This window comes from Lepus europaeus, chromosome 18 (assembly GCF_033115175.1).
Source record: "Lepus europaeus isolate LE1 chromosome 18, mLepTim1.pri, whole genome shotgun sequence".
Taxonomy (NCBI): Eukaryota; Metazoa; Chordata; class Mammalia; order Lagomorpha; family Leporidae; genus Lepus; species Lepus europaeus.
The window spans coordinates 59,422,011-59,438,428 of record NC_084844.1 but is presented as its reverse complement, the minus strand read 5'-3'; the positions used below and the strand labels follow the sequence as shown (position 1 = coordinate 59,438,428).

Here is a 16,418-nt window from a genome sequence, read left to right as displayed (position 1 = left end):
CCTCGGGCTTCTCCCTCAGCCTCGACGCACCAGCACCTCCTGTTTGGGGACACGAGTGGGGCTTCCTAGGCTGTAAGGCCATCTATTTCCTGTTTGTCCCCTGCTGGAACACGGCAGACTTAGGAACCCCACTGGAGATGGCGAGTTCCTGCCCCTCCCGGAGGCTCTCCTGGCTGTGGACAGCTTTCCTGGTAAGAAGTTCTGGTTCTCTGCTGAAACCTGCATTGTTTCTAGGTTCATCTCTCAGTGTTCTCTTGGGGTCCAATAGTATCTCCTCTCTCCTCTTTCTAATGTTACCTTGTCTTTTCTTCCTTTTTTTTTTTTTTTTTAAATATTTACTTATTTGAAAGGCAGAGTACAGAGAGGCAGAGAGAGGTCTTCCGTCCACTGGTTCACCCCTCTAGATGGCTGTAATCGCTGGAGCTGTACCAATCCAAAGCGAGGAGCTTCCTCCATGTCTCCCACGCGGGTACAGGGGCCCAAGGACTTGGGCCATCTTCTACTGCTTTCCCAGGCCACAACAGAGAGCTGAAGCGGAAGTGGAGCAGCCGGGACTTGAACCAGCGCCCACGTGGGATGCCAGCACTGCAGGTGGCAGCTTTACCCGCTACGCCACAGCACCGGCCCCACCTTTTCTTCTTCAGACTGAAAATCTCTAGAGTATCTGGAGCTTCCTTCCAGGACGTGATTTTTGGTCTGCTCCTCAGTTTGCCCTGTTAGACAGTCAGAAACGCCTGCAGGGCAAAACCAGCTCTTGCTTTGTTCTCGGCATGACCTCGCTGAGCGCGCAGCCCATTTACACTGCTTGGCGCCAACACCCCAGACCTGAGGCTTACTCACTCTAGGAACCCTGGAGCCTTCCCATACTTGCTGCTGCTTAGTTCTCATGTCTTACTGCTACAGAATAATTTTCTGGATCCAATGAAAAGAATCAGCAATTATTAATTTTTTAAAATATTTATTTGAAAGGCAGACATACAGAGGAAGGAGAGACAGGGAGTGGTCTTCCATCCACTGGTTCTCTCCCTAAATGGCTGCAATGTCCAGGGCTGGGCAGGCTGCAGCCAGGCGCTTCATCGGGTGTCCCACGCTAGTGCAGGGGCCCAAGGGCTTGGGCCATCTGCTGCTGCTTTCCCAGGCAGATTAGCAGGGAGCTGGATGGGAAGTGGAGCAGCCGGGACTTGAACTGGCACCCACATGGCATGCTGGCACTGTGGGCAGAGGCTTAACCTTCTTCACCACAGTGCCGACATGAACACTTACTAATTTAAACCTCACCTGACTCAATTTGGGCTACCATTCCAGTCTGTAAAAATTAGTAATTCAGTCACTCAAGAATCGAATGGTGGATGCAATATTGGGCTTTATTTGAGTCTACAATACTTGATTCCATCCAGGGTCACTTTATACCCAAGGGGCTCAGAAGATGGTTCAGGTTTTTCCTGCCAAGACTGTTAGGACTTTTAGCCATACACACCCTCTCCCTGCCTATGGCGCTGACCCACAGCCTGTCCTGTGGTCCGTGAGGGACTGAACAGCGACAAGAAGCTTCCGGAAGATCTGTGTCCTGTCACCTCGCCCACGCGAGTCCTGACATGGTAAATGCATTTCTCAGTGGTGCTTCCATTATTAAAGGTACTGATGTTCAGTCGCTACTTCTTAGGCTTCTTGTTTCTTCTCCATCAACAAGATGTCAGTGAGTTGCTTGTCAGAGACAGTCAGCTCCTGACAGGTCCCCATCACCTGGCTAAGATAAATTGCCAAGAGATGCTTGCACTGGAAGACAGAATATACAGACCTGTGAGGAGCAGGCACCTGACTGTTGGGGACACACAAGTTACTGGGCCTTCCACTCCCTGCCTGCAGCCTGCAGACAGGAAGAGGCGACAGGTGTGTTCTCTCCGGCCGTCAGAGGGCACAGACTGACTCTGCCTTCTGCTTTGGGCCAAGCAGGTGGGCTCCACATTGTAGTCCTAGGTTTTGTTTCTTCCTTCCTTGCCCTCAGGAGCAGCCACCAACTGCTGCCTGGAGGAACCCTGCGGTGCAGTGCTTCTCTCACATCTGACAGTGACCCTCTGAGGACAGGCATCTCCGCTTCCCCATTTCAGCCATGTCCGCAGAGGCTACAGTCTGCTACCCCCTTAGCCACCCCACCCGTGACTGCTGGATCCTAGTCACAGGACACAGCATTAGATCTTGAAGGGGCCCTGGCAAAATCCTATCATATTAAGGTGAAGTAAACTTATGGCGCAGCAGCTACAAATGTGGCCTCATAAGGACACATTGTCCAACTCGCCTCCCACTTCCTGAGATGTTTAAGAAGTTAATGGTGCGGCCGGCACTGTGGCTTAGCAGGTAAAGCTGCTGCCTGCACTCCCGGCATCCCATACAGGCAGCAGTTCAAGTCTTGGCTGCTCCACTTCTGATCCAGCTATCTGCTCTGGCCTGGGAAAGCAGTGGAGGATGGCCCAAGTGCTTGGGCCCCTGCACCCACGTGGGAGACCAGAGGAAACACCTGGCACCTGGCTTCAGATCAGTGCGGCTCAGTCCATTGCAGCCATTTGGGGAGTGAACCAATGGATGGAGGACCTCCCTCTCTCTGACCCTCCTTCTCTGTATAACTCTGACTTTCAAATAAATAAATAAATCTTAAGAAAAAAAGTTCATAGTATAAGGAAAAGGGGAAGAATGGGTGGACACCATTATTTTATTCCCCTTTGACAAAATTTACAAAGTAGCTACCTGCCAGTTAGGAGTTCAGGCTGCTCCACTTCCAATCCAGCTCCCTGCTAATGTGTCTGGGAAAGCAGCAGAAGATGGCCCAAGTCCTTGGGCCCCTGCACCCACATGGGAGACCTGGATGGAGTCCAAGAGAGAGGTCTTCCATCTGCTGGTTCACTCCTCAAATGGCCATGAAGCCTGGAGTTGGGCCATCTCAAAGCCAGGAACTTCTTCCATGTGGGTGTAGGGACCCAAGCACCTGGGCCACCTTCCACTGCCTTCCCAGGCCATAAGCAGAAAGCTGGATTGGAAGAGGTGCAGCCGGGACTTGAACCAGCGCTGATAGGATGCTGGTGCTACAGGCAGCACCTTTACTCACTACGCCAGAGCGCCAGCCTCAGTGCCTTTCTTGGAATAGTGGTATGTCCTGGCCCTACCCCATGCTCAGATCTTTGACAAAATTTGCAAAGGCTTACGGGACAGGCAAAGGCACTCTTACCCTGTGTGGAAGGCTGTCTTAGGCATGGTAGAAGATGAACCTCATGGCTGGAGTTGGGGACAGGCACCATGGCCGCCATCTAATTTAGTTCCTATTTCTGTTGGGCATCAAATCAAGGTCAGCCTCTATGATTACCTTGTTCTCCCCTGCGTTTAATCCGTGACCTCTCACATGAAACAAACAGGAACTTGATGTGGTTCTAAAGATGACATTGCATTTGGGAGGTTACACCCTGAGAGATGATTAGCTGAAGTTAAGGGTAATAAAAACTATTTGTTGCAACATGCACTAAAATTCCCATTTTGCACAACTTTTAGACCATGACACAAGGGCTATCAGACTGTCTCCTGATTGGCCTGCAGATGCTAAGAGCCCTCCCCCTCCTCACCAGTAGGCTGTCACTCTTCCGTAGAACCGAGAAGGCAAAGGCAGGGCACGAGCAGTAATGACAAGAGGCCAAACAGGTGTATGTTTTCCCAGAACTTCCCAGTACCTAGAAGGAGAAGCAGAGGTCATCAGGGCCTGGATGGTGCCACTTCTTCCCATTCATGATCAACTTCGTGACTCAGCCATGGGAAGAAAGGGAAAGTCCTCTCCCCTCTTCTCTCAGTGCTGTGCCCTCCGGGGCCTCATCCAGCACAGTGGAACAGTCTCCCGAGCCAGCTTGTTCCTTGCACAGTGACAGCGCCCAGCGGGCTGACTGGACGCTTCCATCACCTCCATTTCACTGTGCGGTTTCTCAAACTTTGGTATGCCAGTGCAAATTTCCAAAGCCGCCTGCATTTACCTAAAGAGAGGGTGAAACGAGGAGAGAGATGGGGCAGGAGTAAGACAGATCTCAGGGAATGAAAGTGGGAGAAGGCTTGTGGAGAGCATTTGAGGAGCGGGGAAGAGTGGATGAAACCAAGAACTCTGCCTAGGGGATGACTCGGCCGCCCAGAGTGCAGCAAGTCTCGGGCGAGGAGGCGAGCCCACGTCTGCCGCCTCAGCCCACAGGACAGGGACGTGGGGGCCGGGGAGAGGCCAGCTGAGGGACAGCCGGGCTCGGTGGCCGTCGGGAGGGGCACAAAGGAGGGGTCCAGGGAAGGTGAGATGCATCTGGAAGGTCACGACTGCACAGATTGGTTCAAGCAGTCTGCTGAGCGAGTGCCAAGAAATTTCTGCTGGCGGCTTCGTTCTTAGAGCTGACTCCAGACTGGAGTTGGAGATGATTATTAGTAAGCAAGGGAAGCCGAAACTTCCTGAGGGTTACTTTACAGTGAACTGCTGTTCAGGAATTTGCCACAGAGCGAGTGAGGGTTCAGGCCCTAGGACGGCAATCTAAACTAAAAAGCTAAGACCAGTGTGTGTGTGTGTGTGTGTGTGTGTTGGGGGGGGGGGGGTTGTTTGTGGATTTATGTCGGCACCCGGGGATTCCCTCCTTTTTCTCCCCTACAGAGAATAAAGCGGCAGCCAGCGCAAGCCTTAGCCACACAAGAATCAGCAGGCTCGGGCAGGGTCCTTCTGTCCCGGGCTCAGTGGCTCATGTGACGGAGCCAGCTCGCCATGCGCTCTGACAAGTCAGCAGAAGCCCTTGAGGCTGCTGGATGAGCAGAGAGGGGCACCTGTTGGGTAAGATGCCTCCCCAGAAGAATTTCAGCCCCAGTTACAAATTAGGCATTGAAACGCCACATCTCCTGGATTTCTGACGCAAGGCCCTGCCAGGTTACAACCGTATCACTTGCCAGTAAGTATCTGTGGAGCAATGTCCACAGAGTTTCCAGAAAGCAAACCAGGGGAGAACACCAGAAGACGGTGTCCTGAGGAGACCAGCAGGCACCCGGCAGTGACGGATTCCTGGATCTGAGTCACCACCGCGAGTCTACTCCCCTCCCCGCTACCTCCCCCGTCTCTCCTCTCTAGACTCACACCGAGGCCGGCACAACCTCTGGGCCCACACGGACGTGGAGCTCTCACTAGTTCCTTCTTCTGTGGGGCTCCCAGTCCGGCAGGACGCTCCCTGGCCTGGTGACTCAGGAAGGGGCACTGATCCTACAGAGAGGTTCCCTGGCCTGACGCTTCCTAAGCTGCGCCTTGGAGACTGGGTGGCCTGTTCAGTGGCCGAGGTGGTACACACCACAGAGAGCTCGCCTCTTCCTTATCCAGCAGTGGAAAACCAGTGAGCCCAGCTGTCCTGGAAACGTCTGGAACTGGGAACTGACCACAGGCACAATCTGGTTCAGGTTCAGTCTCTTCACCCCTCAGTGGAGAAACAACCTCCCCTCCCAGGAACAGCTCCTGGTTCTTCTCTCTCACAGTCTGGAATGTTCACCCCCAGGAGAGTGCCTCTCTCTCTCTCTCTTTTTTTTTTAAAAGAAACACACAGGAAAGAGGCTACTTAGACTGAGTGTCCTGGTAGGAATGCCCCTTGCAGGTCTGCCATGGCTTCAGTCGGGTTCCCAGGAGGTCCCGCGCCTGGACGATCATCCCTTCTGGGATATGGCTTTGTTCTCTGACCACGCCAAGCCTTGTAAGATACTTCGCAGCAGTGCGCTGTCATCTGGCACTGCCCATGCCAGGTGCCCGCCTCTGCATTCCTGGTCTATGAAAGCACAGGCTGGCCGCGGGGCTGTGCTGGCCGGCAGATGTGAGTAGCTGGGCAGAGATGCCGGCCGGCAGATGTGAGTAGCCGGGCAGAGATGTTCAAAATGAGCAGGCGTAGAGCCCTGTCCTCTGCGGGGAGGTCCACCACGTCTCAGGTGGGGCTGCTTCGCAGGTGGGCCCCCAAGCGCAGGCGTTCCGGGCTGGCAGCAGCTGCCTCCTGGTGACCGCGCATGAGAGATGTGCAGTCTATTTCTGTCAGCCTTTCAGCCACGGCCTAGCCTACCCTGACTGAAGCGCCCCCTCCCCTCCAGTGAACCTGAAAAGATGACAGAAAGGGACTCCGGGGACAGCACCATCTCGGTGGCTGTAGACTAAGTATGTGTCGTCTCTGAAAGACAGCAGGAATGCTAGGGCTGACCTACGGGGTAGACGGATCCATGGACACACTAGCGTATCCAGCCAGTGTCCCAGAATCCAGCCAGGTTCTTACTAAATTACTGTACAATGCAACCATTAAGGTTAATCTGAGGGTGTGTAAGGTTTCAACAGTCTCATTTTAACTCAAAGTCCAAACGGACGGCCACAACTCTAGGCAGTTAGCATTTTATGACTAATAAAGCAATGTAATGTAATACAGGATGCCCACGACAAAAACAAGTCACAGTGACCGCCGATGGGAACAAAAGTCAACAATAATTAAAATATTCCAAACAAGGTTTTTGAAATTTTAACTAAAAGCTAGACCACAGAGCTAGAGAGCAACTAGATGTCTGCTTGCCCAGGTCAAGTGTTTATGTTAAGAGCCCAAGAACCCAAGACTAAAGGCCATAGGGAAAATCTGAAGGCCCCTGTAGTTTCGGGCATTTTAGCTACATAAAAATCAAAAATCAAGACAGCAGGAAAGAAGACAAACACCCGCCCAGGTCTAAACGATAAGTTATGACTCCGATTACTAATCTCTAAGTGGTGGGTGGGTCTCTCTTGACAGGAATATGCCATCTGTGAGTTTTAACTGGAGCACCCGACACTCATTACTCCATTCTCCTTAATGAAGAAACGCATGAGGACTTCGCCGGTCAATGAAGTTGGTCAGTAATGCGGGAGGGCAAGTTCATTCACGAAGCAAAGGCATCTGATTGCCCAAGTTCCGCTGAAGCCATTCACTGCCTAAGAATTAATTCACACGGCCCCAGCCCTGAGAAGTTTACTGAAGATAAAGCAGAATTCAAACATGAAAAATCTCCTTTCAGCAAGGCCTGGATTCTACACAAGAGCTACGGCTGATTCTCTTAGCTTCCATGCGAGACACAAAGCGCTAGCCACTCCTGCCAATGTTTTCCTAATTTAGTTCATTAACAGTCCCTTCCCTCCAGCCCAGCTGCACTTACGGTCTCCTATGGCTCCGCAGGCGCGGGCGGCCAGAGCTGGGCCACCGTTTAGACACAGTCTTCATTCAAGGCTCAGATGACACAGAGAGGCTGTGTGAGGGAGCCAGATGGGACTGCTGATTTTGTTTTTCTGCATTTCAGTTCCCTACAAAATAAACGCTTTGCTGGGTCTCTGGTCAGACACAAAAAGAATTCAGAGTCCGGTAAGAAACTATTTACTTCACAGATCCACCTGCTTCTATTGCCAAGTCCCAAGAGGGCAACAGTGAGAGTCAAGGAGTTGGCCTGAGTCCAGCAGTTTGATTCCTGTTAATACTTCTTGGCAACAGTTTGGAAAGACCCTTTCTGAGAAGTGAATCTGAGCATGGGGAAGGATCTCAAAACACATTCTGGCTTTTGTTGTAAGCAAGAGAGACAGAACTGGGTGAAAATGTCAAATCTGGGGCTGGGCGGAGAGTGGGGGTGGGGGTCTGTGCCACAGCCACCAAACAGGAAAGGAAAAGTAGACCACACTCCATTAAGACGTTAGACCAGTGACTTCACCACTTACGTGTGGCATCGGAAGAAGCTCAACTCACAGAAGCCAAATACGTTTACCACAGGCTGGGGGAGAACGGGGAGAGTCAGTCAAAGGGAAGGGATTTCAGTTAGGCAGGAAATGCGGAGCTCAGGAGACCTACGGATGTAACTCCATGGCAACTGCGGTTATTAACAGTGTGGTACATACTTGAAAATTTCTAAGACCTTAAGTGTTCTCACTGATATGTGAGGTAATGGATATTAATTAGCTTGATTTAGTCATTTACAAGGTATACATATATCAAAACATGTTGTATACCATTAATATACACACTTGTAAATTTAAAACAAGAATAGTAAGTGAACTTTACTATGCTGGGTAAAAAGCTTTTCCATAGTCCAGGACCTGTTTATAGCTGGTCACCAGCTGCTGTAGAGGTCATGGGAACATTCTGTTGAATCAGCCCCACTTCTAGATGCCTACCTGGTAAACACGCCTTCCACTGGGTGACGAGATTAAGGTGACGGACTGTCGATCCACCAGGTCCAAAGCCTGCACTGCTGATGCACCAAAGATAAACTTCAGCCTGGTAAACGGAAAGGCTAATTCAGAACGCCTGGTTCTCAAGGTCACCTTAGTAACACAACCCAAAAGGTAACCATTCTCAGTGGTTTTTAAAAAAATAATTTTAAGGGGACGGCGCCTGAAGCACTGGCATCCCATTTGGGCGCCAGTTTGAGTCCTGGCTGCTCCACTTCCGATCCAGCTATCTGCTATGGCCTGGGAAAGCAGTAGAAGATGGCCCAAGTCTTTGGACCCCTGTGGGAGACCCGGAAGAAGCTCCTCGCTCCTGGCTTCAGATTGGCACAGCTCCACCTGTTGCGGCCAACTGGGGAGTGAACCAGTGGATGGAAGACCTCTCTTCTCTCTCTCTGCCTCTCCTCTCTCTGTGTAACTGACTTCCAAATAAATAAATCTTTAAAAAATAATAAATTTAAATTGGAAAAAAAATAATGAAGCAAAGACTAAAGACTCACTACCCAGAATTAATAAATGTTAACAACTTGTTCATTTATTTCAGATCTTATCCTTTTAAATAAAACAAATAAACTATTCTAGGTAAGGTCCTCTTCATACTTCTTTGTAGTGTATTTCTCCTGGCTTTCCTTTTTCCCTGAGGCAACCACATGCATTTGTTGGTTTCCTTCTGGTTAATGTTCTTATATTTCAATATGCACAATATGCATATATCTGCATTTGTATGTATGTGCATGTATATGCATTTATGATGTGACTTCAAAAAGTTTGAGGAAAATGTGCACTATCTCTAAAAAAAAAAAAAAAGTATTTGAGAGGTAGGAAGAGGGCGAGAGAGAACCACCATCGCTGCTGGTTCATTCCCAGTGCCCACAACGGCTGGGGCCAAGTTCAGGTCTCTTATGTGTGTGGCAGGAACTCAATTACTTGACCCATCATTACTGCTGCCTCTCAGTATCTGCATTGGCAAGAAACTGGAGTCTGGAGCCAGAGCCAGGAACTGACCCCGGCACTCCCGATATGGGATGTGTTTTAACTGCTAGGCCAAATGCGCACCCCTAAAACATCATGTTTTAATTTCATTTTCCACAAACTTTTTGAAGTCTCCTTACACACACACATGAAATTTTATAAATTTTGAATACAAAGTATATTGTAGTCTTCTTTTGGCAATTTGCATTTTTTTTTTTTTATTCGGTGCATGTTTTAAGATGACGCGTGGGGCCAGTGCTGTGGCATAGCAGGTAAAGCCATTGCCTGCAGTGTCAGCATCCTATATGGGCGCCAGTTTGAGTTCTGGCTGCTCCACTTCGAATCCAGCTCCCTGCTATTGGCCTAGGAAAGCAGTTGAAGGTGGCCCAAGTGCTTGGGTCCCTGCACCCATGTGGGAGACCTGGATGATGTTCCTGGCTCCTGACTTTAGCCTGGCCCAGCCCTGCCCATTGTGGCCATTTGAGGAGTGAACCAGTGGATGGAAGAACTCTCTCTCCTTCTCTCAAACTCTGCCCTTCAACTAAATAAATAAATCTTAAACAAAAAAAGACGATGCATGTTGCTGTATATATTTTTGAATAATAGCCCATTATATGTAGTTTTATTCATTAAGCACCTCTTGATAGACATTCCAACTGTTTCCATTTTATACTATTATAACTAATGCTCAGTTATCACTGTACGTGTCCCCTGCTACACATATATGAAAAATCTTGGTTTTCTAACTAAAAGAATTGCTTAGTGTTAGAAATGCACATTTGTCACCTTCAGTGCTGGCAACAGCTTTCTAAAGTGGAAGTGGCATCCCACCAGCACTGCACAAGTTATGTTTTCTCCATGTCCTCACCAGTACAGTATTATTCAGAGATTTTCATGCCTGGATGTTAAATTTGTACTTTTTGATTAGTAATAAGGACATCCAGCTGAGAAGTTATTTCAGGGGAAAAAAACTGGTATATGGGAAAATTCTTATGATACAATGTTAGATGAGAAAGGTTGAGGGTATAATTATACACTTAGCAACTACCAATCATTAATTTTTTTAAGGAAGTCTACAATTAATTCAAAATTAAAAGTTTAAAAGAGAAGAAAGCACCAAAGCAAATTTAAGACCAATTAGGCAGGAGCCGGGTGCTTCTCCTGGTCTCCCATGGGGTGCAGGGCCCAAGCACTTGGGCCATCCTCCACTGCCTTCCCGGGCCACAGCAGAGAGCTGGCCTGGAAGAGGGGCAACCGGGACAGAATCCGGTGTCCCGACTGGGACTAGAACCTGGTGTGCCGGTGCCGCAAGGTGGAGGATTAGCCTATTGAGCCGCGGCGCCAGCCCGATTAGGACTAGGTACTATGACTGTTGATGCTTTGTTTTTATTTTTCAAGAAAGTTTTTTAAAGATTTATTTATTTATTTTAAGGTAGAGTGAGAGAAGGAGAGAGATCTTCCATCTGTTGGTTCATTCCCAAGAGCCAGGAGCTTCTTCTGAGTGTCCCACATGGGTGTAGCGGTCCAAGCACTTGGGCCATCTTCTGCTGCTTTCCCAGGTGCATTAGCAGGGAACTGGATTAGAAGTGGAACAGCTGGGACTTGAACCAGTACCCACATGGGATGGCAGCACCACAGACCATGGCTTTAACCCACTGTGCAATAACACCGGCCCCCAAGCAACAAAGTTTTTTTTTCTTTTTTTTTTTAATGAATAAGTGTTATTTTTATAAACTGAAAAGCAACTAGCTAGACTGAGCTAAAACCAAAAAGCTGATGTTTTAAAGAACTCATATGGCTTGACATAGATTAAGAAGATAGCCACTAGTAAGGCTTTCAAAATGTTCTACTTAATAACTTCATTTCCCAACAAACTTGTGTACGATAAACTACTGAAGGAATGGGAAAGAATACCTTTGAAATTTTTATAGTCAGTCTACAAAGAACTAAAGAAATAAAATTTGGTGACAGTCTTACCAATCAGAGACAATCACAGTTAACTAAGAATTTCCTTTTTTAAAATTTTTCTTTATTTATTTGAAAGGCACAGTTACCCTAAGAGAGATCTTCTATTTGCTGGTTCATTCCCCAGGTGACCACAACAGCTGGGGGTGGACCAGGCTGAAGCCAGGAGCTGGGAGCTTCTTCCTGGTCTCCCACTTGAGTGCAGGGGCCCAAACATTTGGGCCATTTTCTGCTGCTTTTCCAGACACATTAGCAGGGAGCTGGATTGGCAGTGGAGTAGCCAGGACTTGAACAAGCACTTATATGGGATGTCACAGGTGGTGGCTTAACTCCTAAGCCACAGTGCTAGTCCCATAACTGAGAACCTTTTTCACTTTGTATGTTCTTTATGACCTATTGTGAACACCTCTTCAATGCATGAAATACAGAATGGTGTGAAGATGAATCACTTTTATTCTCTCCAAACACTATTATTTTTGGATAGTTTGTTTCTAGACTTTTTTTTTTTTGTTTGTTTGTTTTGTGGCTATCATAGGTAATACTGGATGAAAATGTTCACTGTAAAATCCCTATGAACATATATGATCACTTCCAAAGCTCCGATTATCTGATTGCCTTTGAATTTACATTCCTACCAGTTAAGTATTAGTTGTTTCTTTCCCCATATTCTTGCCAACACCTTTCCTGTGTTTGCTGGTTTTATAGATGAAAAATTCTTATTATTTTAATTTGTATTCTTATAGTCATGAATCAAAATTATCATTCTCCCAAATTTTTGCTTTCTGCATGATTCCACTATTTACCCATTTTGTTTTTAAAGTAGTCATTGGAGGTGGGAGTTTGGTGTAGTGGGTACGCCAGCATCTGTGTGCCTGGTTGGAGTCCCGCCCACTCCACTTCTGATCCCGCTTCCTGCTAATGTGCTTGGGAGGCAGCAGATGAGGATTCAAATACTTCAGTCACTGGCACCCACACAGGATGCAGTTCCTAGCTCCTGTTTCAGACTTGCTTAGCCCCAGCAGTTGCAGGCATTTGTGGAGTAAGCCAGCTGATGGATGGCCTCTCTTTCTCTGTCTTTCCCCCTCTTTCTTTTTGCCTTTTAACTAAACAAACAAGCAAACAGATGCATCTTTTAAAAATGACCCAACACATTAATGGTTAAATAAATTCAAACACAATAGGATCTGTACTTACGATAAAAGATGTTCATCAGGAACTATAAAACAGGAATGAAAAAAAAAAACAAAAACACAAGTAATTAGATTAAACTGGTGACCATAAAGAGAAATCTTAAAAAGCATAATAGCCTGAAAGACTTCCGGTAAAGTGTTGAACTGAGCCTATGCATCTAATTCTATTCTTTCTCCAAACACTACGGAAACAATAATTAAAGGATTTTTCTTAAAAAAGCATAACCTCCCAAGGATGAGAAAGAGAAATAATCGTTAAGATACAGTGAACGCTGACAGAAGTGTAAAAGCTAGTTTACAAGCCTCGAGAAGACAGCATCCTAGGCCAGCAATGGGAGTCAAGTACACACCTGATTCACACTCCAGAGTTACTGCCCCTTCCTATCCACCCCCCAAAACGCTCTCAGAAACTGCTGGCACTAAGATAGGTCTTGCGGTGGGACAGAGCAAGGACACTAAGATAAGTCTCTGTAAAAATAAGTTTAGGAAGCTGTAGGACCCCAGTACCCCTTTAGCTCTACTGCCTCTCCCTCTCTTCGGCAAAAGACTAAGTTTACAGAGTTTCAGACACAGGTATCTGGACTGGGGGAACTACGAGGCACAGAGGATGTAAGCATCACACTGGAAAGCAGGGAAGGGGCCTCCTGCACTCTTCCCCAACGCGGTTCCTGTAATACAAGAAATCAGGCCTTCACCCTCTAAGACAGAGACTGAAAGTTGTCACTGGGGAATCTGAGCAATCCAAGAGGAAGCGCCCTGGAAGGGTTGCCTCAACTACACAGCTTGGTCAGAGCAACCACAGTGAGGGTCACTCCGCCAGCTCCTCTGCCACCTAACTTCCCATTTATTTTTAAGATTTATTTTATTATTTATATGAAAGAGTTACAGATAGAGAAGAGGGGGAGAGAGAGGTCTTCCGTCCCCAATCTTCATTCCCCAATTGGGTGCAACGGCTGGAGCTGCGCCAATCCTAAGCCAGGAGCCAGGAGCCAGGAGCTTCCGGGTCTCCCACGTGGGTGCAAGGGCCCAAGCACTTGGGCCATCTTCTACTGCTTTCCTAGGCCACAGCAGAGAGCTGGATTGGAAGTGGAGCAGCCAGGACTTGAACCGGCGCCCATATGGGATGCCGGCACTGCGGGCGGCGGCCTTACCCGCTATGCCACGGCGCCAGCCCCAAGTTCCCATTTTTTAGTATTCCACTCTGAAACATGACTGGACAGTAAGGATTGTGAGACAACAAAAGACAGGACCCAGCAAACAGAAGACCGCTAATCGGAGGGAGAACTGCAAATGAGAGAATTTTGTATATTTGCCATTAAGATCGTCAGAGAAAAAAACAAGTCAGTAAAGGAGCCTTCAGGAATAAAAGCTGTCAATTTAAAAACGTGACAGCAGAAAACAAAACAAAACAAAACAAAAAAAACACCTCAACAGAAAAATCTAGAAGGCAAAATGGAAGAAAATTTCCAGAGAAGTCGAGAGAGCAAGATGAAACAGGAGTGTCATGTCATTCGGCAGGACAATAGAAGACACTCAGACACAGACGGGGGAATTCATCCACGAAAGAATTCAAGACCACTTCCCAGAATTTCAGGACATGAAAGGGTCTGCTGCATGCCCACTCGGTGGAGTGAAAAGAACAGAACGAAACAATCAGAAAATGTGCAATGCTGGGTTATACAGCCCACCCTCCACACCCATGGGTTTCACATATGTGGATTCAATGGACTACCAATGGAAAATATTTGAAAAAAAAAAAAATCACACCTGCACTAAATATGTCCAAACTTTTTTTCCCCCTTGTCATTCATTAAACAATGGAGTAAAACACTCTGCTGGCATTGCATTTAGATTACACTGGGTGTTGTAAGTAATCTAGGGATGATTTAAAACGCATGGAAGGATGTGTGTAGATTAACCTTCACCAGCGGAAGTTCTGGGACCAATCCCCCACAGAAACTAGAGGATGACTGTAGCTCAAACTTCCAGAGAATAATAAAGTTCACATAAGAAAATCAGGAGTAACACTGGAAACCAGAGGTCGTGGGGCGGTGCTGTCAGACAGCTGGAGAAGGATTTCCAACATACAATTTAATACCTGGTCGAAGCATCAATTAAGTGTGAGGGCAGAAAAGGAACTTTGCAGGCATGTGAACTCTCAAACAGTACATCTTACGCCTTCTTGTTCAGAAAGCTACCAGAGCCCTGTGTGCCATTCGATAAAGTAGGAAACCACGAAACAGGCCCCAGACAGCTTGAGAATTCCCACAGTAGTAACAGTGAAAGGAGAGCTCAGGAGAAGCCAACCGATCAGACAGTCCCTAGGAGGCAGTCAGAAGAGGAAAATGAAATTGATAAACACACACACACACACACAAACACACACACTTCATTTGTGTGAATATCTTGAGTCGAGAGACTTAGAACATTTGTAAAAGGCTGAGGCTGGGGGCTGGCGCTGTGGTGTGGCGGGTGAAGCCACCGCCTGCCGCCTGCAGTGCTGGCATCCCATATGGACGTTGGTTCGAGTCCTGGCTGCTCCACTTCCGATCCAGCTCTCTGCTAATGGGCTTGGGATAGCAGTAGAAGATGGCCCAAGTCCTTGGGCCCCTGCACCCACGTGAGAGACCTGGAGGAAGCTCCTGGCTCCTGGCTTCGGATCGGCTCAGCTCCGGCCGTTGCAGCCAACTGGGGAGTGAACCAGCAGATGGAAGACTTTTCTCTCTCTGTGTAACTCTGAATTTCAAATAAATAAATAAATCTTACAAAAAAAAAAAAGAGGCTGAGGCTGAATTAGGGCTAAGTCTAGGAACACTGAACAAGCACACATAAGCCAGGACAGTTACAACTCCAGGGGACACTAAGAAGTTACACAAGAAAGGAGAAGTCATCCTACTTTCCCACATTGCTCATCTGTGACTAGCTTGGACATCATCACACACAAAGTGTAAACTTGGAAATCTGCACTAAAAACAGCTACCACGGAAGAATGTGGCTTAGCCCGGGGGTGTGACGAGCACAAAGATCCTGAAGTGGGCAGAAGACAGTCCTGCTGAAAATAAACCCGCATCAAAGGCTGCGTGTCTGAGTCATGGCTGTGTCACCCGTACCTACCTATAGGGCCCCCACGGCGGTCAGCGCACGGATTACTCCCTCGTGACAAGGCAAGGCATTCCAAACGCCCCAGGCCTCCAAATCTTAAGAACCACTGCTAGGTGCTCACAACCAATTGCATTTTTCCCCCACCCACCCAAGGGTCAGTACCCACTTGGCGTCATCTTTGAAGCTTGTTAGTTTGGACTACGAAGACCAAAAGTTGCCTTACTTCCCTCTGTCCTTTAAGAAGACACAGTAACTCCAGCTAAACCCCTCTCCAAGCGCACAGCTTCCGCGAACAAAAGCCCGCGCGTGTGTAGGTGGCCACTGGCGGGGACTCCGGTGAGCGGGCGCAGAGCGCCCTCTGCTGGCCAGGGAAGGAAGGGCGCTGCACAGCCTCCCGGACGCCAGCCGCGGCCTGCGCGTTCGGTCCACCGCGGCGGAACTTTATTGTTTTACACTTTATTTTCTGAACCCTTGACGGGTTAAACTTGACGTCAGAGCCTGACAGCAAAGGCAGACGTGGTCAACTTAGGAACTCAAGATATTCTTCTTTCCATACCGCGTCCTTAAGCTTCTGTCAGTTCCAGCCCCCGGGACCCCCGGCCCCGTCGCCCGCCTCCCAGCCCCGCACTGTGTCCCGCCCGCGGCCCGCGAAGCCGCCACACACGCCCTCCGGCCCGTACTTCGCGCGCTCTCCCGCACGGCCGCGGCCATCTCGCTCAGGAGCTCCTCCACGACGCCAGGCAACGCCACAGCCATGGCCTCGGGGGCTGCCGCCTCCGTCGGACTAGCGCCCACCGCCAGATTCCCGACGCCGGGGAGGGGCGGCAGCCGGCGAAGGAGGGGGAAGCGCCCGGCGGAGTGACGTCAGCGTGCGTCACCGCGCATGCGGACAGCCCTCCCGCCCGTCACGGCCCGGCCCGGCCAATCCGGCGAGGGCTCGG

The 16,418-nt window shown here is 48.7% G+C and overlaps 1 protein-coding gene across 1 annotated transcript; it reads right to left on the bottom strand.

Annotated features, from left to right (window-relative positions):
- Positions 1-951: 951 nt before the first annotated feature.
- Positions 952-16,315, bottom strand: ZSWIM7 (zinc finger SWIM-type containing 7). Its single transcript, XM_062216459.1, has 5 exons — positions 16,158-16,315; positions 12,380-12,401; positions 8,195-8,297; positions 3,609-3,713; positions 952-1,776 (listed from the first exon to the last, which is right to left on the bottom strand). The coding sequence occupies exons 1-5, from the start codon at positions 16,231-16,233 to the stop codon at positions 1,660-1,662; spliced, it is 423 nt and encodes a 140-aa protein (XP_062072443.1). The 5' UTR covers positions 16,234-16,315; the 3' UTR covers positions 952-1,659.
- Positions 16,316-16,418: the final 103 nt, after the last annotated feature.